General features: G+C 43.5%; 1 protein-coding gene across 1 annotated transcript; it reads right to left on the bottom strand.

The window, feature by feature from the left end:
• Positions 1 to 1088: 1088 nt before the first annotated feature.
• LOC124408102 lies at positions 1089 to 24822 on the bottom strand. Its single transcript, XM_046884799.1, is given in 10 exon segments — positions 1089 to 1915; positions 2155 to 2860; positions 5552 to 5708; positions 6033 to 6319; positions 6520 to 6706; positions 6822 to 6970; positions 9245 to 9357; positions 24482 to 24592; positions 24595 to 24645; positions 24648 to 24822. Coding segments are annotated over 10 exon segments (2706 nt in total). The 5' UTR covers positions 24808 to 24822; the 3' UTR covers positions 1089 to 1130.
• Between the last annotated feature and the right edge of the window lie 387 nt (positions 24823 to 25209).

Below are 25209 nucleotides of genomic sequence, written 5' to 3'. Positions count from 1 at the left end.
GTAATTAATATCATAATATTAGTCTAATATAAATATTGAATCATCTACCGTAAATAATTAAACACAAACGCAGTTGTATATTATACGCGTAGGTATAAGACGTGTATCAGAGACGAAAAGGTAATAACAATCATAATAACAGTCACAATAATTTATCATTCGAATTTCTATGGCACATATATGTGTGAGTGTATAATTTATATTTTGAAAATATCATGTCTCGTTAAAATCGGTGAGACCTCCACGTTATCTGAAATGTGTTGACATCATCCAATACGTATATGTTTCTGTGTATTTATTTATTTGCTATTACGTTATACGATGAATAACAATTAATCAACGTTCAATGAAATTATCATCACCTTCATATGTATGATGTATGTATGTATATATTTCTTACCATACCGTATTATATTAAAATTAAATTGTTACGTAAAAATCGAACCCGTATTTGTTATGGTTCACGAAATGATATATAAAACTGAATATAGGTGTCTTATTTCGCGACAATTTTTTAAATATAGACGCTTGTAGACATGCATTTTGCAAATTCCTTATTTTATTACAGTAATCACACTCATATGGGTAGGCATACTATGCTTCGATCAGGTTCGAGGAATTTAAAAGAAGTAAAAGAACAGGAGCAAAAGCTGTATAAAAAAGAAAAGATAAAATTAAAAATACCAAGTAGGAATACTAAAAATATACAACAAATTAAGAACACCTAAACGCTACTTGTTATGCATTATACTGTATTTACAAGTTTGAACTATTATACCGAGGATATAATGACATGGCTGCACCTGCAGCGATTAAAGCCAATTCTGAATCCTATGTAGGAATAATTCAACCAGCTTGCGCCTTGAAGGCGCCGGGGGGGGGGGGGGGGGGATATTTAAACACACTGCACGTATTGTGTAGGTCGGGTATGATATAATACGTACTAAAAGAATGATTCTCACTGAGTTGAAATACAGTGTATAGAGTGTAATATAAATATATAGAATATATACTTATAGGTAGAAAACAGATTTGGTGCGGAAGATCGATATGCGTGTACGCGCCTCGAAAAAGAAATTACTAAAAAAAAAATTAAAAAAATAAAAAAAATAAAAAAAAAATTTACATTATTAATGTCGACGATTGATACTATGATTACTACTACTATTGTTATTAAATGACGTTTTTGGTTTGTTTGGCATGCGGAGTGCCTCCGCGTAGGACATTTCGAGGCGTTTGAGACGTGCAACTTCGGCTGACGCTGTGCCAGGTCGGTACTCATACGTCGTGTTATGGTGTTCGCTGACATATCGCACAAATGAGGAGTTGCTCTGCCTGGCGGTTTGCGGTGTTGCCCCGTTGTTCTGCAGGGTGTCTTTGCCAATTGTTTTGCTCGGGAAGAAATTCAGTGTGTTACCGTTCCACACGGTCCCGTTGCTACCGCTATTTTCCGTCTGTTCCAGCCCGAAATTCGGTGCTCGGAACCTCCTCCTGCCCGCGCTATTCGTCTTCGTCCTGTTGTTGGTCCCCTGAGCAGAATCCGGTGTCGTCGGCCGTTCACCAGCACCCACCTGCATTTTCTTTGCCGAATTGTTCTTCTTCGCCGATGACTTTTTCCTCACGTTCACTCCAATTGAGAGGTACTCAAGGGGCTGTCGTTTTATCGGGGTAAGGTGGATCCCCTGCCTCGTTCCAATTCCATTCGCCTTATTTTGCTCCCCGGTTCCGTTAACGCTCGAGGACGAATTGTTCGCAGGTTTCGCCGGCTGCAAGGACTCCTGTCGTCCCGTTTTCTGCGCCCCTGAAACGGGTGTGCTTCTGTACGGGGGCTCGGAAACGACCGAGGAAACCACGCTCTGGTTGTCGTCGGTGAATTCGCTCGGAGCGTTTTCCCTCAAGGATGATTGGTGGCTCGCTAGTTGGGGTACAATAGATCGATTTAAAATATCATGCGCTTGAAAGAAATGCTAACAGATATAGCTATAATATTACAGTATATGCATGAGCGTCGAACGACCTAAACGCCAGTAAAACGATACAGACGTTCAAGTTGAGAAGAGAGTGGTTTAATCAGACTTTTCGTTATTTGACAATTAATTATCGATCGGAATAACGGTGGTATCCATAGTTCGACCGTCATCGTAGCGGACTTACGGTAATTATTGCCAGCAACGCTGACCGGAGGAACCCTGGGGAGTGATGAGCCGGGGGCGTCGTCTAAAAGAGGGAGCTTCTCGCCCTCGTCCTTAGCTTCGGCGGCACGTTTCAGGACACCGAATATTTCGCGGAATAGCTGCCTGTACTCCGGAGTCTTGCGGAAACGGCTTTCTATGGGACTGGCGTCGTCGTAGATGCTAAACTTGCAATCCTCGCCGTCAGCGATGGAGCAGAGAAGCGAGCCGGACCTCGGGTCGTCTGTTTGGGTCGCCTTGTTGCTGGTCTCGTCGGAGAACCCAGAGGACGATGACTCGGCCTCCGAGAGGTCAGTCGGGGTACCGGAGAAGGGCTTTTTGCACGCTGACCTGAGACCCTTATTGCCGCGAGTTTCGATACCGGTGGATTTCGGCACCGGCAATGCGCAGACTTCTCGCTTTGTACTTGCGGTCTGCGTCGACAACGACTGATCCTGGATGGACGTGGAACCGTTTATGAAACTGTTAAAGTCTCCCGACATAACCAACTCTTCTTGGAGCGATAAGCAGCCCCCGGCCCCACCTCCTCCTCCTCCTCCTCCTTCTCCGCTTGCCTTTCGACACGGCGCCGGGTGCCGCTGCACCTCGAGCAAAGCTTCGTACTTCTCGACCAGCACCCTGTAAGGGTTATCCTCAACCTCTTCGTCCTCAACTTTCTGACCAACTTCCTGCAGAAACAAATTATACTCGGTAAATTCCATGTTACATTCAGATTGTGAACCCAGTTTTCAACAAAGTCTCATCTCGTCAGTCTAACAGAGTACGAATGAATGATAACGCCAATTTTTGTTCATATTTAGAAGTCAGGGCCTCAGAATAGTGGAAGGAGATCTAAAGTATATTTTTTTCTAGATCCTAATCGTCTTTGAACGATGAACGATTGGCACCGTGATGTTGAAAAATGAAAAAGCGGCGATAACAAAAAAAAAAACATAAGGCGATATCCTATGATTACGTATTGATTATTCTTTCTCCAAAGAATAGGGAATGAAATGGAATGAAGGATGATGCAGGTTTACTGCCAGATTTATAGGATGTATGTTTATTATGTAAAGAAAACATTGTAACGCAGCGGTATATATTTTGAAAAAAATTCCTTTTTATTCAAGACGTCATATAAATCTGGCGTAAAACATTGCACGACGACGATGATTAATTGAAGAAAATCTAAGTATTACAAAAAAAAAAGCATCGGACTAGATGAGTATAATATGATAAATAAAATACGTATCACTTAAGCATTACGAAAGAATATTAGATCGACGTAAGCTAATGTGAAATACGTGTTATTGGTACAGAATAAGAAATTGCAACAAGTATTTCTGACAATGTGTCATTGTATCAACAACAAAAAAAAAAGGAGAGAATAAAGCGAGACTAAATACGAGAGAGAAGAAAAAATTACAATCCTCATTATCAGTCTTATATGTTACGCCGTTTTATAAAGCATAATGTTAAACAAACGAATTTTTAAATAATTGAAGTAATATCACACAAAATGATTGATTTGTATCTTCATCGGCACGTTAGTATACTCATATTCATACTGATTGTATTAGGAACTAAACTAAGACTAATAACGTGCGAAAACCAGAACTAGAGATAAAAAAAAGGACTTGCACCCAAGCATTGACCTATGCAATAAAAAAAGCATTAAAACATGATGTCTTCCGCAATTCATACTGACGAAGGCCTTTGAACAAGTACTGCTTCAAATATTAGATAAGATCGGACAACAGGGCACATCATTTCTGTTGTATGATAAAATTAATACGAAGCATTCGAACAGTCCATTACGAGAAAATAAATACACTAATATATATCAAAGATCTATACCTCGATTTCGATATTGGGTACTTCGAATGATCGGTAATTTACGACATATGTGAAATAAGAGAAAAAAGATCTCTGAATCTGAAAAAAGTGAAATTATCAGCAAGTTGATCAATTACAATCAACTCGTTGTCAACAATGATAAAAAGCAGTCAATAACTACTGAATTACAAATATAAATATTAAGCAGCCGGCATTGAATGATTAAAAATTTACGTTGTACTTGTTAAATCTGGTGAATTCGTTTGTCCCTATAAATTTGTAATAATATAAAATAAGCAGAGTGGATAACTAATAACCGCGCGCATTTCGAATTTCTCTTGGGCGCGTTTAACTCGAGTCTGTTTTCCTCTTTCTGTTCACAAATTTGAATAGCGCATAGCTTAAAACTATTGAAATAATAATCGTGTGTATTTGTAAGTATATATGCAGATATAAAGTGTAGCGATTATACAAAAAATTGGCGTGTAGTAGTATAATTACGTATTATATACGCATATTAAAACCGTGACATATTATTAAAAGTTAGCTCAATTTTTATGAATAATTCTTGACGGTAGAATTTTTTTCAATACAAATAACGGTATTCTGAATGGGTTTAGGATGGTCGGTAAGACGGATTCGTTTCTCAAATAATCCAACGTTTCCAAAAACAGGCCTAGAAGAGACGGCGCTCTCCAAATACTAGTCACTATCATCCAGATGAGAGCTAGAAACTGTCTACTCTCTTTTTTGGACGGATTACTTTTCACCTAAAGCACAAACAAAACCACAAGTTACGTTATGTCACTGCACCTATCATCCCATTGCTAGAACGCAACGTTATAAATTCATGTAAAATAAGTCTTCGACTGAGATTGGGTTATTTTCTTTTAACCCAATCTATGGAAGACTGGAGAATTGTTCTACAAGATAAAAATTTTGTGTCTGTAATATTTTCGCGAAACCTATAAAGCTTCAATGAATTTGATGCTGTGAAAAATCAAGATGACGAAAGTACAAAGCGTGGATTAAATTCGTACGAAACTGGAGGAAATCGAATTGAACAGCTGTGCGTGTCGAATAACTACGTATATATGATGACAAAAAAAAATCAATCTCGACGGTGATGTTTTTTCGTAATTGCAAAAAAATTATGACATAAAATTTTTAGCCTCTGCAGTTGAGCACGGAAGCGTCACATTTTTTGTTCCATCTCATTGCTTGACGCAACGTAAAACTCAATATCCTAACATAATAATATATTTGATACAAAATCAATGCGGGAATCTGAGACGCGGTTATTTTACGATATGGTAAGTAATTTCATCTCCACCTTTAAGTCGAAGTTGAGGTCCAACCCTGTGGCTCTTGTAATAAGTTTTTATACAACTGTATAGAAAGAAATTGATACAGTAAATGGAAAAAAAAAAAAAAAAAAAAAACCTCGACCAATTCGTTTATTTTTGGGCGCGTGAATTTGAGCTAAATGGTGAGAGATTGTGAGACCGAATTAGGCGGGGATGGAAATTTGAATAAATCCTTACCTGTGGTAGGGGAGTCTCGGATTCCCTGTAGCTTTCGGTCGTTATGGATTCGATCAGGCTTAGATCGTCATCCTCCTCTTGGTCCAACATTATCGAGAGCGCATCGTGCGTTCTGTTGTCAACGCCGCGCAAACACCGACCGCAGAGGTGCCCTTGTCTGGGATGAATTTTAAGAATAAATAAAGAAAATATTTGACACCTTAAACTTTCAATAATGCAGTAAACACAATAAATCCGACGAATAATGGATTCGTTGATAAAAATTGCAAAATTTGGTCAGACTAGTATATCAGTAAATTAATTAACGATCAGATATAATTAAATGATGCTTATATTCGTCAAGTTTTTTCGTTGCGAATATGTATACATGTGTAACCACGCAAGCCCTCGTTCTCGTATCTGCGATGGTTTTGCCGCAATTGACTGCAGTATAAATTGAAACGCGGCAGTATAAAACAACGGGAATAACGAGGCACAATACCTGACTTCTTCGAGGGTGCTGATTTCGTCCTGGAGATTTTTCATGTCCTCAGCCTTGCGTCGCCACATATTGAGCTGTTCCTCGAGACTCGAATTTTCCTGGAGGATTGAGTTGAGCTGCTCGCCAAGCTCGGCGACTCTCTTTTGCTCCCGCGCCCTCTGATTTCGCGCCTCGTGAAGCTGCCGCAATAATTCTGTGACTTCATCGTCGCTTGCCAGTGTGGAAGCGAGCTCCCTTATACTTGTATCCATAGATTTTTCAGGCAAAGGGCTAGGTGGGGCAGCGTCCTGTGGTAAACGAAATCAATTACTCTTTGACAATGTAGCCGAGGTCTGCAAAAATGAATACCCGGAACATCTCGTAGATATAGTTAGGGAAATCTTTTTCAAGGCACCAAAACGGGAACCTGTCATAGAAACTCGGTAACTATAATATACTGGTACATTATACATTGTATGATGAATGAAAATCGATGGTTCTGATTTACCTCTTCAATGCTGCCATCCTGCGAGACCTTGGCCTTCCAAGTTGCGGTGACGCGATTTGGCAAATTGTTCGTATGATCATTGGTGCGATGTCGACGAAGCAGAGTTTCGTGTTCGGCGGCAAGCTCGTCCAGCTTTTTCTGTAATTCTTCGCATCGAGCTTCGAGAGTTTCGATGTTAAAACTCTGGCTGTACGGAGTTGGGAAAAGATTTGCATGAAATTCATTCACAAAATTCGAAAGCGCGGAAAAATAAGTTAATCGCCATGGAGCTTTAAGGTTGATATAAGTAATAAAGTTTGTACCTCTTGATTTGTTTCTTATCCGTGGAATTTTCGAGAGCCAGGCGATGGTTTGCCCGCTCCAAATCCTGTATGCTTACTTCCAGTTGCTCGTATACCCTTAATCGAGAATCATTTACCTCCCTCAAAGCCGCAGTTTGCTTCTTCATGTACTGGGAATACAAAGTGAAAATTATTTACTTTTGCAATCGCGACTCGTTTCACCTGCAGGTTTACACGCCATAAAATTGCGTGGGTATATATAGTGCGCTTTATAAGAATAATTTTTTTTCTCGGAAATTTGTAGTCACCCGTTATAATTTCATGCAAAATTTAAACAGTAAACAGTGGCATTAAGGGCTGATAACATAACTGATGCAATAACGCAAAATGCAAAAAAACTGCACAGGATGAAACTGCCTACTAAACAGTTTCACAAATTTCCGAATAAAGCGGAGTTTAGATTTCAGCTACCACGAACCTGTGGGTAAAAGTGGAATTCGAAACGAGCAAAAAATCGCAACGAAAAGAGAGATGTTGCGAGTCTCGGCCAGGAGGAAAACAATCGGTCCAAGGTCTTGAATGATGTTGTCAAGTTCATTGAGAACCACAATCGCGAGACGAGATGGGTATCAAATTGCGATAATTTCCTACTCGTGTCGGTGAACTACGTATCGGCGAATCGTCACTAGCTTGATCGGGGTATCGATATCCATTTAGCATTGTACCGAAATTCTATTATGTTGTGCGATATTTTCGGCTAGTTGGTATCGTGTTTCGATCTACTCGGGAACGGTAAAAAATGACGAAAGGCCTTGGGATGTTTTTGGAAGAAATGTTAGCGTGCACGACGTCGTACGTATACGTATATTGATGTTAGGTAAGGGATGCTGTATAAAAGATGCAGACAGGTCTAATTTTATAACGGAAACCTTGGCGCATTATTTGGCTCAACGATACAACAGATCTTACACATCAATTTGCATATAGAAAGCAATACTTGATAGCTGGCACGAGTATAATACAATGTGTAATGTGTGTGGTGGTATTTGAAAATGAGCGCATGAATTTAATTGTAACAAGGAATCCTCCAAAGAAAAGAGAACCGGCAACCCATCTCCGCGGGTGTCAAGAGCTTCCCGAGCCAGGGTGGCGCGGCGACCCGTTCAAAGATATGTATAGAGAGATTTTCGAGAACTCTGTTAAGAACGACTCATTCATTCATGCATTCATTGTCAGTGGCAGAGCAATGGATTGATGATGTATGGAATGCGCTGCGTTTACAAGTGGAATTCGGTGCTATGATATGTAACAAGATTCACGTTTTTTTCATATACGTAGAGGGACGAACGTTGGCCCTGGCAGACCCTGCGGGCATACCTATAGGTGCTAATTAGACATCGTACCGTACCGTGAACTGCAGTTAATGATTGTTTGGCTGCTTTTATAGTGAAAGTTGCGCAACGTACTACTAGTTACGTACTACTAACTTACTAGTTTGAAAACCAGTCAACCGAAGTAAAGGAAAAAATACAAGAATGAAGGAAGATAGGCCATGTGTAGGTACCACTGTCTCCGTTTTGTTTCATAGAAACGTTATCGAATAAATCACACACCTCACAGCTTGTCCTCGGACTGCCGTGCAATGAATAATAATAGGCACGGCATATAATTAATGCACTTTGAACAACTACGAGTCGACATATTTTTCTTTCTTTTTTTTTTGTCACAACACAGCAATTATACTACGAGGCGAGATAATAATTAAAAAAAAACAGCAGCTATTCAATGTAAAGTCCTCCGGAAGATCAGGGGTTCGAAATTGCGTAACTATCGAAAAGGATCGCATGTAAGGTGCAGAATAAGGGCCCAATACTTGAGTCTGGGGAAATAGTAGGAGAGAGAACCGTTAGATTGCACCCGTGGCCAGCAGGCCTTCCGCGAGTAGGAGAAACAACATCTTGTGAATGTTAGAGAATGCGCGAAGAGAACACGCGAGAAGGATGTTTGCATAACTTCCAGGCATGAATATAAAGTCGAATTTTTTTTTCTTGCCTGGTTTTTTCAATGAAAAATTCAAATTCCACAACGGATAGGATGCGTAATATGCGGGCGGGCAGACGGGAGTCACAGGTCTGTGGTGGTCTGGGCCCAGGGGCCCAGGGCGCGCCTTGACTCTAAGGCATACCGTCGTGATTTCATACGCTGTACATACGTACTACACGCGTGTCTTGAAAGAATAAAACCGGTCCTCACTTGGCCGTGTCCCACGGGCCATGGGCCATTCCATGCCCCGATGGCGACCCAAGCAGGCGGCTGCCGCATTCCACGCCACGTGATTAGCTTGGACCTGGTGTTTTGCCATCTAGTGTTGGGTGAATTTTCGCAAAGGCGGGGGGGGGGGGGGGGGGGAGTATTGTCACATAGATAATTGGCAGTTTTCTCACCTCAATCTCCTGCGCCTGCTCGTCGATCGTGTTCTGCTGCTGTTTAAGATGATTCTCGAGCTCCTTGTTGCGCTCGAGTAAGGTCTTCCCGAGTTCGGCAGCCAGCTGGAGATCTGCAAGGTATAACATAACGTTCGTTCGGAAGTTTTTATTTGAGCTCAGTGACGTATGCCTCGCGTGCTTCTTTCGCCGCCGGCTTGCTAATTGTATAAGAAATCGCGAATCGTCCTCGGTCACGTCATCACAGCTTATGGTTCATAGGCACACAAAAATTCTCTGATCGTCGTATTCGTTCGTCAGGAGGATGATCTAAGGTGTTATAGGTATACATGTGTGTACATTGTGCATACGTACCTATATCGATTTAGGTATACATTTTTCGCGACCACGAAACATAATATGAGAGAATATTAACCACGATACGGCTGTTATCACTTCTTTCCCCTTCAGGCGGTTCTCGCATCTCACGCCTCGATTAGACCTCAGGTTCTATAAACGGCATTCCTTATCGACGTCCGGTTCAATGGATATTTAAATTATAAACACGAGACGCTGATTTACGCTGGTTATTGAATACAAAATATCAGGGGAGAGAGATAGAAAGAAAGACGTTTATCTTCATCTTTCGATGACCTCTGTGGAGTTTTTTTCAAATTTTTACGAAGGTCGATACCGACGGGCCGTCGCGTTTGCTCTGCGATAACGCAGCTGAACCAACACTTGTAATGAGCAAAGCTAGTTCCTATATCTTTTCCGTTAAACTTCCAATAATTTTAAGTTCAATGATGAGGAGACTCACGCCTGATCGCCATGTATGTATATTATTATTCAACAAGCACAAGCTGACGGACATTGAAGGATTTTACTATAAAGACAAATACTCGCAACTTGGCGAAATCAACATTTTCCTGGCACTTATCACGGATGAGCCGGAGCGTTTAACGGTCGATTCAACGTTCCGTAGGTTTTTTATTTATTTTTTCCTCCTTTCAAAGTTCGCGTACAGCCAAGCTTTACTGCGGTGTTTGCTCCTTCCAAAGCAATAAATTTCAGTCAGACAAACCGAATTCACACGTACAGAATCGGAAAATCGCTTATCATTGGTACTTGCAAGAATCGGTAATTCTGTACCTTCTGGGCCCTGTAGGCATGCCAATTCGATCGAATAATCCCATCGGTCAATTGGATTGTTGTTGATCTGAGCGGGGGAGTCCCACACTACCTCCATGCTCCTCGTTCCCATGGTGAACAATAACCCTCAAAGAATCCCGGGGTGCGATTCTCTGACCGTGGTCTACTTCCTTGCCTCGACCACGACTCGCAACCAACCAATCGAAACCAGGAGGGAATAGAATCACCGGCCACTGGTTGCAGGGTCCGTTGCAAAGCACGCACTACACCCCCCAGCAAAAAAGCGGGTATGAAATCGCGCGTCCGGATCGTATGGTTATCGCCGCACCACTGCCAGAGTCTGCCAGAGATCCTCGGACTTCGAACCCGGTGCGCCAGCAATTTCCCTCTCCAAAAATCCTTTCTCTGTCTCTCTCTCACTCTCACCCCCCCCCCTCCCTCTCCCTCCCTCTCTCGCTCTCTCCATCTCTGAAACGATCGGCAGAGCGCAGGTACGCAGAAAGGTGCCATGCTGGCCCAGTTGAAAGGACGGTGGGCACCGAGCTCCTTTCCCTCGGTTTATAATGTATAACCTACCTAACTTACCTACTCAGGTAATTTTGCACGCGTTTACTCCCCTCAGGCCCTTAATTCGGGGATGCATTCAACGATCTTACGTGTTGCTGTGATTGCCGGCCTTCTAAGAAATTAACTATCAATTGGTCAGGAATTTGGCATTTTCCGACGACACTTGAAGCCCACAAATATAAGCTGCACGTTCAGACCACGACATGAATAAGGCGACACAAGGCTCGATCGGTTTCATCAGGCATAGGTACCAAGTCTAGAAGTTGGCGAATGAAATACCATTGCTTTCTATGCCGGTTTTTCGCGATCGATGAACGTTAAATTTCGCTTCTACCGTTCGCGCCCAGGATTCGCCGAAATGGCAAGGTGGGAATATTTCAATTCCAAGCTATGACCTTATTTACGCCTCACAGTTCTAGTGTACGCATAGAGACAGACCCGAGTGCATGTGTTGATTAGTGTCTGTAACGCAAAATTACGCAATCCCGTTAGCCGTATATAGCCGCACGTAATTCCAATCTCGCGCGCGCTCTTCCTGCAGGTAGCCCACAGGTTACAAGTCAGAGCCAGGCGGCGGTACACCGATCGAACTATAACGTGAAATATCGATGGTTATAATCTTCTGGTCATATTGCGTAATGGAATTTAAATGTCGGATGTCGAATGTGGCCGTAGGAAACGATTCAACTTTTTTCACGTTGTTTCATCTTAAAATAACCACATCACGACGGCGAGCATTCGTGAAAAAAATGTTTGATTTTACGTCGATTTACGGTAAAAACTCGACTCAATACGTTACCTACTAGGTATAATATATATGCATAAATTGTTAAGAAAAGCGACATACTTGAGTCGCAAAGTTAACCAATCACATATTATTATATCCTATTACTGAGAAATTACGCAAGATTTAGCTGATGATGTCTCACCTGCAGCGATGGAATACATAATCGAAGCAGCAACAAAGAAATATCGATTCAAACAAAACCGAGTGTATCACACTTTCGCGTTTCGACAACCTGCAGCAACGAGCAGCGTGGAAATGATGCTATGAAAATGTACAGGTATAACGATCAGTGCGTGCCCGGCTATAGTAAGAATAAGTCGAAGAGCGACGAGCGAGCCACTGTGGTAGCCAATTATTTTTGCAATTAGGTGTACGCAAAGTTGTCGCGGCTAACTAGATGACTCGATCGATGGCCTAGCAGCTTTCCTCTCCTCACACGGCTTTACAGCTAGCTACTTATGTGCCGATCCATTCGTTTATTACGCGTACCCGCCGCACCCCTGCAGCAGAAAACCATCTCAAGATTTACGCAGAGTTCGCGAAATCACTTTCTATCAGCACGTGCAGATACGCAGACTATCGACACCAGATACACGCCATGCTGCACAAGTTTACAACTCCCGTCCGTGGCCTCTATGACCATTAGGAGCGGACGAGTCGTTCAGATTGGTTTTTTTGCATCGTGATTCTCAACCAACCAGAGTCATAAATCATATCTACACGAATAATATTCATTCTCCTGAAAATAAAAAGCTCGTAATAGATATACAGGTACGGTGGAAATTGTAAGTTCGTCCTTCACGGGCCGTGTCGACGTTCGTCGACGTTGTATCATGCAGCAGTAACACTGGTGTGACATGGTATTGACGTGAGGAATTTCACGGGTGTGCAAACAATAGAAATATGAAAATTAGATATTTGCAGGCCGCGCAGCGAACCGCGGTTTCATCCCGTCTCGATTCTCATCTATTGTCTCGGCTATAAGACTCCATGCGGGAGAAGTCGCGGCGCGGCGCGGCGGCGCGGCGGCACGGCATGCGCATTTCTCGATGGCATTGTGCGAAGAAGACGAACGAACACCGTTTCACTTCCATTTTCGTTCGTTACTTGGTTTGTTTTTGGCCGTAGATTTCTTAATAACCGCTCGTTAAGTAATTATCACCGCAATTTCTTTTACCGCTGTAAAACGTCGGGCGTATAATACGGCGATATAATCCCAATACAACGCTATAAGGCCCGTTGACTTCGACTCGCTTCGAGCGTGTATTAACGATTTCCGGCTTTGAGCGACATGAGAAGAAGAATATGCATTATCGTACATACATACCAGCAGCGTGAGACTCAAACTGCCTTGAGAACTGTTTAATGCTCATTACAAACGTGATTCTGCGCGCTGGGTATCCTATATACTCTCGGAGTTCACTCTTTAATTCAACTTGACTTATAATATAGCGGCCGGGCTTTTTCGACGTGCGTAGTATACTATAAGTCAACTCAACCAAGTTTTCTGCAATAAAATTCCGTAGTAAATAATGCGTGCGCGCATTGAAGAATGAATACACTGCAACTATTCCATAACTTGGATTTTCACGAAATCTGCGATATTCCCTCGGTCACTTATAGGAAAATATAAAGAAATTTCCGACGAAAAAATCCAGAAAAATCGTAAACTGAATCGCTGGAGTTACACATGCTTGGATAGTGAACACTCAGAAGTAACAGCGGTGACAAGCGATCCAAGCTACCGCTACGTCACACTTGTCTACCTCTTGTGCTATGCTATAGTAAGTTTCGCTGCATTGCATTTGCATATTATGCAGAAAAAATTTCTGTTGACTTTATTGCGATTTAAGTATAATCGACAAGTCTTAATAGTCAATAATTTAATTTAATCAAGTCTTAATAGCAAATAATAAGAGATTGAAGAAAAATTCTACGGACTAGGTCCTACCACCTTAGAGATTTCCCGACAAATGTAAGGTTGTATGATTCATTTGTTTCCGAAAACTGGGAGAATTTCCTCACTTTTCTTGTTGTTAGGAGTACCGAGAAATCGTCACAAAAATATTAAGCCATGTTAAAAAAAAAAAAAAAATCCTACTTTGGACCGAATTTTATTTCAGTACTTTGAGCTGCGCTGATCTCGTCTGTGTATAAATACAGTGCGAAAGTATGAAAGCAAATATTTGATGAAAAAACACCGAAATGCGGTGGTAAAAATTCTCAACGTAATATTGCTGCAGCTAATGCAGACTGGCAGTCGTTAGATTAGCGTCGCGTTATACAAATTGAATGAATCGAGGAAGTCGATGCCATGGTCAATCGAAAGGCGGAAGCGTCAGTTGTACGAGTAGCTGCACGATGCAGTTACATCTGCAGCGTACATGCACCAGCGTGATTCCCGTACCTGATGTCTCCTCGGAGATGGGATTACCGCTTTATTGACAATTCTTTTCCCTGCCAGCGGTATAGGTATAGGTATACCTATGAATATGGCCGTTTAAGCTGTATAGGTATGCAAATCTACGGGGTATTACCAATACCAAGAATCAGCTCAAAGTTGAGGCCCAAAGCTTATACAGGTAAGTTTTGAAGCGCAATTAGCAAATACTTGTACGTGAGCGTACCCAGGTGGTACGTAGGAGCTTCTGTAAACAGCACAAGCTGTCGATGGATCGGATTATCCTCATCGAGGGTGTAATTTGTGCATGATTGCGATAAGTCATGGAAATTTAGCTTTGGAGCCTCGTCGAGCGCATCTGCCCTAATCACCGATGTTTCGCTGGCCCTGTCAGATTGTAACTACAGTTTATGGTCGGGGTCAGAGTGCCGACCCTACGTGGAAAAGTAGAAATTCTCGGTTCCTGTGTATGTACTGTTACTGTGTATCGGCGACAGATGTTAATGCCGATTTTACCTGGCAATGAGATCGGCACAAGCGGCTCTCTCTCTCTCGCTCAAGGGTAAAGCGGTCGTTCAACGATAAATCACCCTATACAACTGTACACTGCATACCTATACAGATTGATCGTGATATCGGTAAGGTCCGTGCGACCGGATGGTAATTTGTTATATTATACACACCACGGTGATATGCTGTTATGTTTATGGTTTAATTTACTGTATATATAAATACTGACGGTGGACAGTCTGAAGATGTAAGACGAGCACAGGGATTTTCCCTGGTGCTCGCATAAATGCAGTTCCCTTTCTCGTTTGAAGGATCAGCGTTCAGCAACCGATGACGGAGACGTTCACCTGCAGTTGCACCTGCAGCTGTCTCCCAACTTCGTCAGCCTTCCGGCGAACCGAACAGAAGAGCCCCGTGATAATAAAAATAATTCATCGCATGATTTTGATTCGATATGGCGTATAGTGTCGAGTGAAGCCTAGCCCGCAATTATCGCGCAAGACATGCCGATGCCATGCAGCGTAGGAGATGACGCGAGTTGTGCGCCGCGTTCTACCGTACCCAATACCAACACGGTCATCCACCTTCATACGGACTTTCGAGTTTCTTACTTGCATCGTTAAAATCGGCTAAATCCTTTTTATGGACTCGCATGCATGGCACGCAGGGGATATGAGGCGATTTACTCACACCCAGTCTGAGACGGAGTTACAACGGATCACGGAGACTTATGGGGCTATAATGTATTATATCTACCTGTCGTACAAATACAAAACAAGAGGAGGCCGCTGCGCCGCCGATTGCAAATTCCATAGATCAACCTAGACCGCGTGAACCGTTGAGGTAAGTGTACCACTTATATATATTGACACGTTTTAACCCAATTATTGACCCTTTCCGAATTTGACAAATTATGACTTTCAAGATGACTAAAACCAATTGCTGTAGAGATTTAGACATGAAAAATTAATTTTTTGGTGATTTTAGAACTATGGATCAAACGGATACAACCACAAAAGGTCAATAATTGTAACAGGATCAATAATTGGTACACGAGACCTTACACCTGTTAGGTACAACAGCATCGATCGTGGATCATCATTTTCACATTACCATCAACGCAGTCCTCATATGCGAACTTCCAAAATTCTCAATCATCAACCCTCCACTATCTTGTTTCCCCGATCGGCGCAGAGAAGAAGAGCGAAAAAACGCCGGTGGATTTAGTTACACGCGATATACCGGAAGCGTCGTCGACAGCCGCGTGAAGCGGAGACTGTGGCATCGATTTCCTCTTAATTTGCTTCCGCGTTGATCGGATCCTAGAGTGTGATCGAGCGGTGCGCGGCGCGCAAATACCGCCGACACAGTTATACAGTTCGATACACGGTCCATCGGGTGTATTACACGGTCACTTGAAACGCAAGAATTTATATCATGCTCAACGCGATGCCTGACGATACCGCGAAGGAAGCTACAAGCTACCTACTACCTACCGCCTCTCGCCGAGCGCGTCGATGATCTTCACCGTCGCGGCGTCGTCTCTTCCTGCACGAAGAAGAGGAACCACATGCGGCCGGACACGCCGAGAGAGCGGGGGCTGCTCCTGCTTTCTCTGTGGGGAAGAAATTCGATCTCTTGACCCAAGTCACGGTTCACATCGCGTTTCGCTGCTGCAGCCTCCGCGTAATTTACACACGCCTGTAAACATGCACCCACACAAGACAGCTGGAGCTGTTATATGCGCTTCGTTACTCATTTTTTTCAAACCACTCGTCAATTCCCTGCAATTGGAACCTAGTTCATCATTCCGATGAATTATTATAATGTTAGACGAATTAATAGGCCTGATTGATTCATATGAGAGATTTAAAAAAATTATTTACATACGAGTGTATGGATATTTCTTATGATTGATCTTGGATACCAAGAAGAAAATCTCTCAAATATCATAATATGACTTTTTTAATTTTAGCAAGCGTCCATCCAATTCTAATCACTTCCACTCACCTCTACGATGGAAGTGAAAAAAAATTTGATCCGATATTCATGAGTTGCGTGCCCCACAATGAAAAAACAATGGCCTTGCGCATCCGGCGGAAATAGAGACGCCGCCAGTTGGCACAGGCAGCGTCATTGCTGGTATAATAAGTAGACGGAACAGACGTTGCGAATGTGGCACCATCAGCCAGAAATTCTCAGCCATCTTGACGTGCAGGCCTCGAGCGGTTGCAACGGCGTTTGTGCTTTTACGTCTGTTATATATACGCCCTGCTTATAGATTTCGGACTGGGTCGCGAGCGAGCGGGGTGAATGAGCGTTACAGTATACGATGGCAAAAATTGAGGGCCCTCCTAAGTGGCCGCACGGGAAAGTGAAACGCGGACCGCCCGGCCGGTCCGGATGGGGCCGTAGTACGACGCGGTATTATGGCAGGGCAAGCCAAGGCACCTGCATGCCATGCTCTATTTTGTTGTCTTTTTCTCATTGTCAGGTTATAGGTATACGGATACGGTATTGTCAAACGAACCTGTTTCCCACCGTTCGACGATCGATTCAGTAAAACTGATGCCAATAAAGTGTTTTCAGCATTCCAATTACCGCAGGTTTTCAATAATTTTCAAAGTCAGACAATTTCAATCAACACCTACTTTAAATGAGCTCGAAATACCCACCGACCCTCAAGATTTCAATATTCCGTATAGTTTACGTCCCGATCTAGACATCTGGATTTACACGATATCCTTAAGTTATCTCATCATTCAATGAATTTACACGTATATCCGTAGCAGTTCCGTTTCGATTCAAGGAAAACTCAAACGGAACGAATGCCAAGTAAACAATGCCTCGTCTTCTTGTCTATGTACTCTATAGTCTGTAAAGTGATTAAAATAATACGAAATCACAATCGCACGCGCCCAAGTCAAGAAGCACGGAATCGAACTGTAAACCACCACCGAACCGCACAAGCACTGCAGGCGTACAATGTGAAATTATAAGGAAATTATCGACAGGGGATATTACAATAATAACTGTATAGAAGTTGGATCGTACATACGGTAATAGACGGAAGAAAAAAAACCGAACAACAATTCCGATCTCCGGTTGTGGCAGAGGTGGGACAGGATGCCTGTGATCTGTGTACTCTCACGATTACAATGAAACCGCGGAGAGTACTGACCGAGACTGTTCAATCTTACTTTTCGCGGCCAGCATTCACCCGCAAACTATTGCATTGCAGAGTATACTCGTTCCTATGATCATACGCCGCGAACGTCACGGACGTTTTAGATGCGGAAAGAATTATGAACAACCAAACACTTCGCGTGCGTTGCCAGTAAGTATTTAAATGCATGCAACAAACAAATGCAGAGTTTTCAAGCAGTCAAAAGCGGAGATGACGCGAAAGGCTAGTCTGTCCGTGATCCTTCTGACAAATTTTGAATAAGGTCTTCTTGAGTACAAAACGTACCCTGAGTTGAACTTCGATATTCACGCGGTATAGTGTTGATTCTCCGTTCATGTCCCCACACTTTTTCACGACTAATTCAATCCAGCGATTCAAACACTGCGGAAACAAATGTAGATTTTTTTTCATTGTATGCCAATTTTCGAGTATAATAACCTCTTCCTCCACACATTCAAGCCGTCAGATACAGTGTAGATACCCTATACATTATAGAACCGTCGACAAGTTTTAATACGTGGCTGAATTTATTATAATCCTGTAGGAGAAATTTTTTATATTCTTTCACTCTCATTTTTTGTGCGGTCCATTTTCTTTTATTTTTTTTCTTAGCATACGCCGACTCAACGCGCGGGTGTCCATTCTCTCGACCATCGTAGGTCACCGCACCTCCGTTCATTTAAGAAAGTTAATGAATTTAGATCGGATCATACAGCAGGTGGCGTGCGCTCCGCGCGTGTATCTACCGATTATGATGTCGTTTGCGCTATTCAGGCTATTTTGTACGTAGAAGAGCACGGGAATCCCACGATTCTTATTAAGTCGGTATACGGTATATCTACACGAGGTGTACGAGGTATGAGCAGATGCGTGTTTCTCCAAAGGGCAAAAATGCATATTATTTGCATAATGGGTGTGAATATCTGCGTCTGAGAATAAGGAGACACTTTTACTTATAATATATACATATTATACTTATACGCAGTTTAGAAAAAATTTTGCATAATTAAGAGAATGTTCCTTGACCGGTCAAAGTACAGAATAGTAACAGAATCAACGCTATAGAGGAGGAAAAAAACCCATTTCCAAAGAGCACGCCGTTTGATTACTCCGTGGTTGTAAAATTATTTAAATATTACATCGCGTGATCGCTATAACCGCCTGTACTACACAATTATAAGAATAGCTTGACTTGATTCAAAAAGTTTGAACTCGATTTATGTCTGCTTAGATTAAAAAAGACCCGCGTCACGAAGTTGAACATCGGAACGGTTTGAGCGAACGATATTATTGTTTATATATTGATCGTTCCACGCTTTCTGACCGGCGGGGCAACGGTCTGAACAAGTAAAACCACAGCCGATTAAAGTCATCGTTCATGTCAAGTTGGCGCGATACATTATAGGTATACGGTCCTAGGTATATAAGAATCGAGAGCAGGATAATTGGAGACGTTTACAAGCGAAAGAATATCATTTTACGCCCGCAAATGGCGCATCTGCCATGTAAGCTTGAGATCTATTGATCAATCGGTACGGAAGTCCTCGAATTATGGAATCGCATAATATCGCTAACAATATATTGCTGAGGCCAGCTAGTGCACAAGTTAGAAAACCACTCGTGGCGCGTGAACCGCATACCAGGCTAAACGCTAATTGATCGAATGGGCCAGCGGCTTAACCACCCGGCAGCCGTAATTCGAGACGGCTAATCTTGCAATTAATCTCGTCTTGTCTCCAGCCTTGAGTGTTACCGTGTACATTATCATACATACACTCAATCCACTATTAATTTCTCTAAGATTCCTAATTTCTACGTTTAAGCAAAACTAAGTGAAATTTTCAAGGAGACTGCCAGATCGAAGATTGAGAGAGGAAAAAAAAATCGCCGACGCTCCTAGACTGGCAGATTCCGCGCAAGGAGAATATAAGATTTCAGTCTGCGCGACGGCGGGTAGGGAAATGGCTCGGTTCACCCGCGACACCTGAGACGACGAGTCAGCTAGCAACGAAACATGTAATACTTCCATGTACAGTACAGGCGTGTGTGTGCTTACATACGCTGTACCTACATACTGCGTGCATTCTGTTTCTTGGACGATCTAGGATGGTGCGGGTATCGTACCTTGTAACAACTTATACGAAACACAATGAAATTACACGGTATATACGGCCGTGAATGGCTCGGGTTCCCAGGTACATATCGCGTATCTTTAGACTTCTGTAACGCAAACTATAGTGACAAACGTAAAACGAAGCATTTTTTTTTTTCTTCTCGGTGCATGCAATATAATACAACGTACTTAAATCGAAAGAAACTCGCTTTAATCATCGATCGTAGAACGCGGAACGGTTAATTTAAGCGACGAAGTAAACAATTTTTTTATTCTCCTGCAACTGCACTTCCGCAGTGACGAATTTCCGTGCGAATTCCGGTTTGTCCCACTGCATGCTTATTGTCAAACCATCCATGCTATGTATACACTATTCAGGCATAACACGAGGCGTACGGTTATCATCTGCACCCCCAATGATTGTAGGCACTCCTATTCTAATTCCCCGGCTTCGTTCGTTCCCTTCCTTGTCCACCCGTTAGCTCTCCGCACCATGTTTATGGCGGAACTTTTATTTCTGCTGTACTTGTACGGCCAATGTAGGAGGTAGGGCCTGGTTGGCATTGGCCAAGTGCATCGGTGCGATCGATGAGGGTGTCGAGGAAAGTCGAGGAGGGTACTGCTTATATATATATATATATACATATATATATACTGGCGCTGATACGAAACTCCTAGATTTTACATCCACTCCGCCAATAAGTTAATAGCTGCGAGATACGAACACACGAGTGTATACATTGGTATATATTTCCTAATTCGACAGACGGGTTTTTTCCGCGTTTGTTGTTTTATTCTGATCGCTCGAAGCTTCCAGTCGAACAAGCATTAATGTACTGCGCAGCGCGAGGATCTGCGGTATTAAAATTTGACCCAACTGCGCGCAATTCAGAACTGCATAGAGCGGACTGATCGATCGCGAGGCGGCGCGAATTGATTCCTTTTTTATTCAACAACTTACTCGATTTCGATTCGATTCACTTTGCCACCGGCAATACCTTTTTTCGCCTGCAGATTATAAAGCGCTCGAACATCTGAAACCGCAACTCTTAACAATCCCGGACCAGAAACCTTACCGGTTCAAAAGCTGTCGCTACCTAACTTATGCTGTTATTGTACAGGTATAGTTGTATTTCACGCACTTGCTCCGCGGAAACACAGCCGACCTGGTCATTTACTATCCACCGTACGCAAGACCGCGGAACGTGAACGTGAATTAGCTAAATTGGGACAAATCGATAAGCTTCTCTATTCCCGACTATCAATTATTTATTAGAGAGATGTCCGGTTGTTTGCTGCTCGATACTTTTGTGAGAAGAACATATTTATGGGTATATATATTCAGTACAGTTGGATTCATTTTGGGATCCTCGATGCAGCGTGTGACACAAGCGATCCGTCACTGAACCGTATTGTATACATACATGACCCTTGAAGCCTGTGTAATAATTGTTATCATTATATCATGTTATAACTATATGTCTGTCTTGTATGATACGTTGGTATAAATGGCTCGCGTGGTGTGAACTTGAGAGCTCGGTTTCCACGTGGCGAAACACCAACACCCACGTCGCCGAAGCTGCGAAGGGAACAGATCCGTCAGATCGAACCCGGCAGCGGCTGCAGCCCTGGTTTACACTGCGACGGAAAACGCGCTAGGAAAAGCAGGCTTCCGGCTTCCCGTGCCCGGATCAGCCTCACGCATCCGGAAAAGACGCACGCGTGAATGTCCGTTCGTGGGGGATATATCGAGTGAAAGTAAGAGGATTAAATAATTGACGTGAGCGTATGATATGCGACGATCAGATGTATGTATGTATGCATGATTAATCGAACGCGGTAGGTACAACGTAGGTACTGTATGCACGCGACGCGCGCGGTGCAATTTTAAAAGAAGTAATGAAGATAAGCCAACTTGGCGAAATAGAAGGTAGCGTTTTCGCAAGGGATTTCGTAAGCGCTGGTTAACGCGGAGAGAATGCAAAATTTACCCTGCAACATGTTGTGATCGGCCTCCTCGTCGGCCAGGCAGCGAACACCGCCGATCGACGAGACGACGCTGCTCATCGCCGAGGTGGCTGGTGGTGGTTCCCCGTTGATAAGCAGATCGATATATGCGGCCTGGTGAGCCCGGCGACTCGGATCCGCTTCCGAATCCTTCTTCTTTTTCTGCTCTTCCCCGCGAACAACCCCACCTGCCACAGGGGCCGCGCAGCTGCACCTTCACTCGCGAGCAGACACTTTCACTATCTACCGCGCGGACGAAGAAGAGGAAGTTTCGACCTTAGCTGCGGACCCGCGGGGCAGGCGAGGCCGCCGATCACCGGATGCGCGCGGTGGGCGAGATACGTCGGCGAGACGTCCGCGACGACGGACTTACCACTGAAATACGACGACGACGGCGGACGTCGCGACGCTGACTAAGGCGCTCGCCTCGGCGCTACTTGATGAGTACGAATTTCTCGGTGCACAAACAACGGCCGCACGTCGCTCTGCCCCGAGCTCTGTAAGCGCATGACTCAATACTGCCCCGACCTCGCTTGCCGCCGCGATCAATACCGAACCCCTCGGACACCGCGACGGACGACGTCATCGGCGCACCAACGTCACGGCGGCTGCGCCGCTCTACCGTCATTGGATCGCGCTTACGCCGGCCTTGGCCGGCTGACCATACACCGCACGAATCTACTGCGCCGATGCCCCCCCCCGGCCAATGTCACGGGGGAGCCACTCGGCGACGCAGGCTTGTAAATTTTGTAAAAATTTTTATCAACCATGCAACAAACGATTGTCGGCTCACAACTTCACTGATCCGTAGATAGGATACACGCGTCGAGCTATTCCGTTTACGACGTTACTGCTCCTCTTTGAAAAAGTTTCTTACCCCTAGTAGAATCAATACAAACGTTGTTTTGAACGTTTCGCAACTTTTCCAAAAGATCCCTGTATTTTTTTTTAATTTTGCAACAATTTTATGATACTCGTGTTATACTTGCTGTGATTTTTTCGAATATTTCATCATATATTTAGACAGATCTATAAATTTCACGCACCATAATCCTTATCGAGCTCATAATTCACTTTGAAAAGCGCCAAAGTTCATCCATACTTCGGAATCCTTACAATCGGTTTGGCTAACCGTCGAATTCTCCGCAGATGGGAGACATATTCATTTCATTTCTTCTTAATTATGTGAAGGGGCAGGGGGAGGGGGGGGGGGGCAGTCATTCGGTTACGGATGAAACGTCTGTTTCTATACATTCGGTAACTGCGAAATACAATGATTCTGGGCCATCGATTGTCGGGATCATTTGTATGCAGTATTCATCGATACTGCACTGGCCCTGAGTTTACAAAAATCGTAACGGTCGAAAAACCGTTGCCGGTGCTAATGCGCGGAAGAGTATATTTGTGATTACATGTATGTATAATGTACATCAACGAAATGAATTGTGGTTCAATGCGTAAGAGAGGATGGCTATAACGACTGAATTTGGAATGTGGCGGGCGTGGCTCTCTTGTCGGGTGAATACTCCGGTTGCCGTTCGTACAACGTGAACGTAGGTGAATACATTGTATGTACATACATGTACATTATTATACATGCAGGGCAGGACGCTGTCTATTCTCTTTTCCATGCACTCGGCCGACGTCAACCGTTTCTTCGAACACACATCGTACCTACGACCCATCCCAAGCACGTGATGAAAAGCGAATTGCCAGAGGTGACAGTCGTTCGAGACAATTTGGCACAGGTGTCTATTAATTATTCCAGCATCTTTACCATCACCTATTGTAGTTTCTTCTTATTGTTAATTCTACGGTTTACACACTTTGATCAAAGGAACGTTTGGTATTGTACGTATACAATACTAGGTTATCTATCGTATTGTTTTCATCGTTGCAGGGGCGACCTTTCGGCGCAGGCACACACACACCTACACGTATAAGTCAATACCGTGTAAAAAATATGTATACGCGCCTACGGTTAAATTGTGTATAACATCCTTGCCCACTGATCAAAACAACATCGAGCTTTGTGCCGCTATAAACGTAATCTCAACGTTCCATCTGCGCACTGCTCTCAACATTTCTATCGAAAATATTATAGCTCCCGGCGATTTCTGTTCTAATTTGTATTGTACAGCTATAGGTATATCGTTCTCCGTCACGGCAACATGCTGTGAGTGCCGAATCTCGATTCTCATTTCACCTGTCCAACCGAACAACCGATCTAACTACAATCCGATCGATGGGCTGACTGTTATGGATTTTGGAAGTTATTTATACAAATTGCGTGCCGGTGTAAAAACGCGAAACGCTTTTTCTAACACTGTTTTTATTTCCTCCTTGTCTCCCAAACCACAATATAATAATTATGATAGGTCAACCGAAAGTAAAGACGAGAGAGGGAGAAAGAAAGTCCAGAATAAGAGCGTTCTCGATTTCAGTTCGCCAACGGCCGCACGTGTTAAGAAAACGCGAATGTGACGCGAACGTCCAGAATGCTACAACTAATGTCTTAATAGTCATAGGCTCACCCGTCTTTGTCCAACAGTCGGTGCACTCCTGGCACAGCATGGACCACTCGGTCTTGAGGTCGTTGAAACTAGCCATCCTTGCGATCCCCGATGGGCCAAATATTGCCTTGACCCGATACCACCTGGGAGTATCGCCGTATAGCTGCGGGGCGCAACGAGCAGAGGCACCGAGAGAGGTTCGAGCGACACGATTTTCCAACAACCTTGTCACGTTCACCGACAATTTTCGGCACCGAAGCAAAATCAACAGCCTCGGCCACGCGGGAAACGAGAAAGGGAGTAACACAGGCACCGGCTTGGATCGGACTCCGTGTCACGACACGCATGTGGAAGCCGGGTTACGATGCGATACTTTACGCAGGTAAACAGGCCGCGATCGGTTTGTTTTCAATTTCAGCTTGCGACGGATGATGGAGTGGGCCAAAGTTGACGAACCACAACGTACCGCTGAGTGCTCCGAATTCGGGGAAGAGGAATTTCACTGTCAGTGGCAAATTTTCTTTTCGTACTCTGTAATTGTTATCCGATTCATCGATTCTGCAGCTTTCAAACGGCGACAGTACGTTGCGCTAAAAAGATAAGGCGCGCGCCTCGTGACTCTAGGATGAAAGAGATTTCACGTTCGTTTTCAAAAAAATTTTTGGGCATATGGCACAGAAATATCATACATATAAACTTCGAGTATGAGACTATGCACGTGGGTAATGCGGCGGCATGTCATTCACAAT

Source organism: Diprion similis, chromosome 7 (assembly GCF_021155765.1).
Source record: "Diprion similis isolate iyDipSimi1 chromosome 7, iyDipSimi1.1, whole genome shotgun sequence".
Classification (NCBI taxonomy): Eukaryota; Metazoa; Arthropoda; class Insecta; order Hymenoptera; family Diprionidae; genus Diprion; species Diprion similis.
This window is presented reverse-complemented; position numbering and strand designations above follow the sequence as displayed.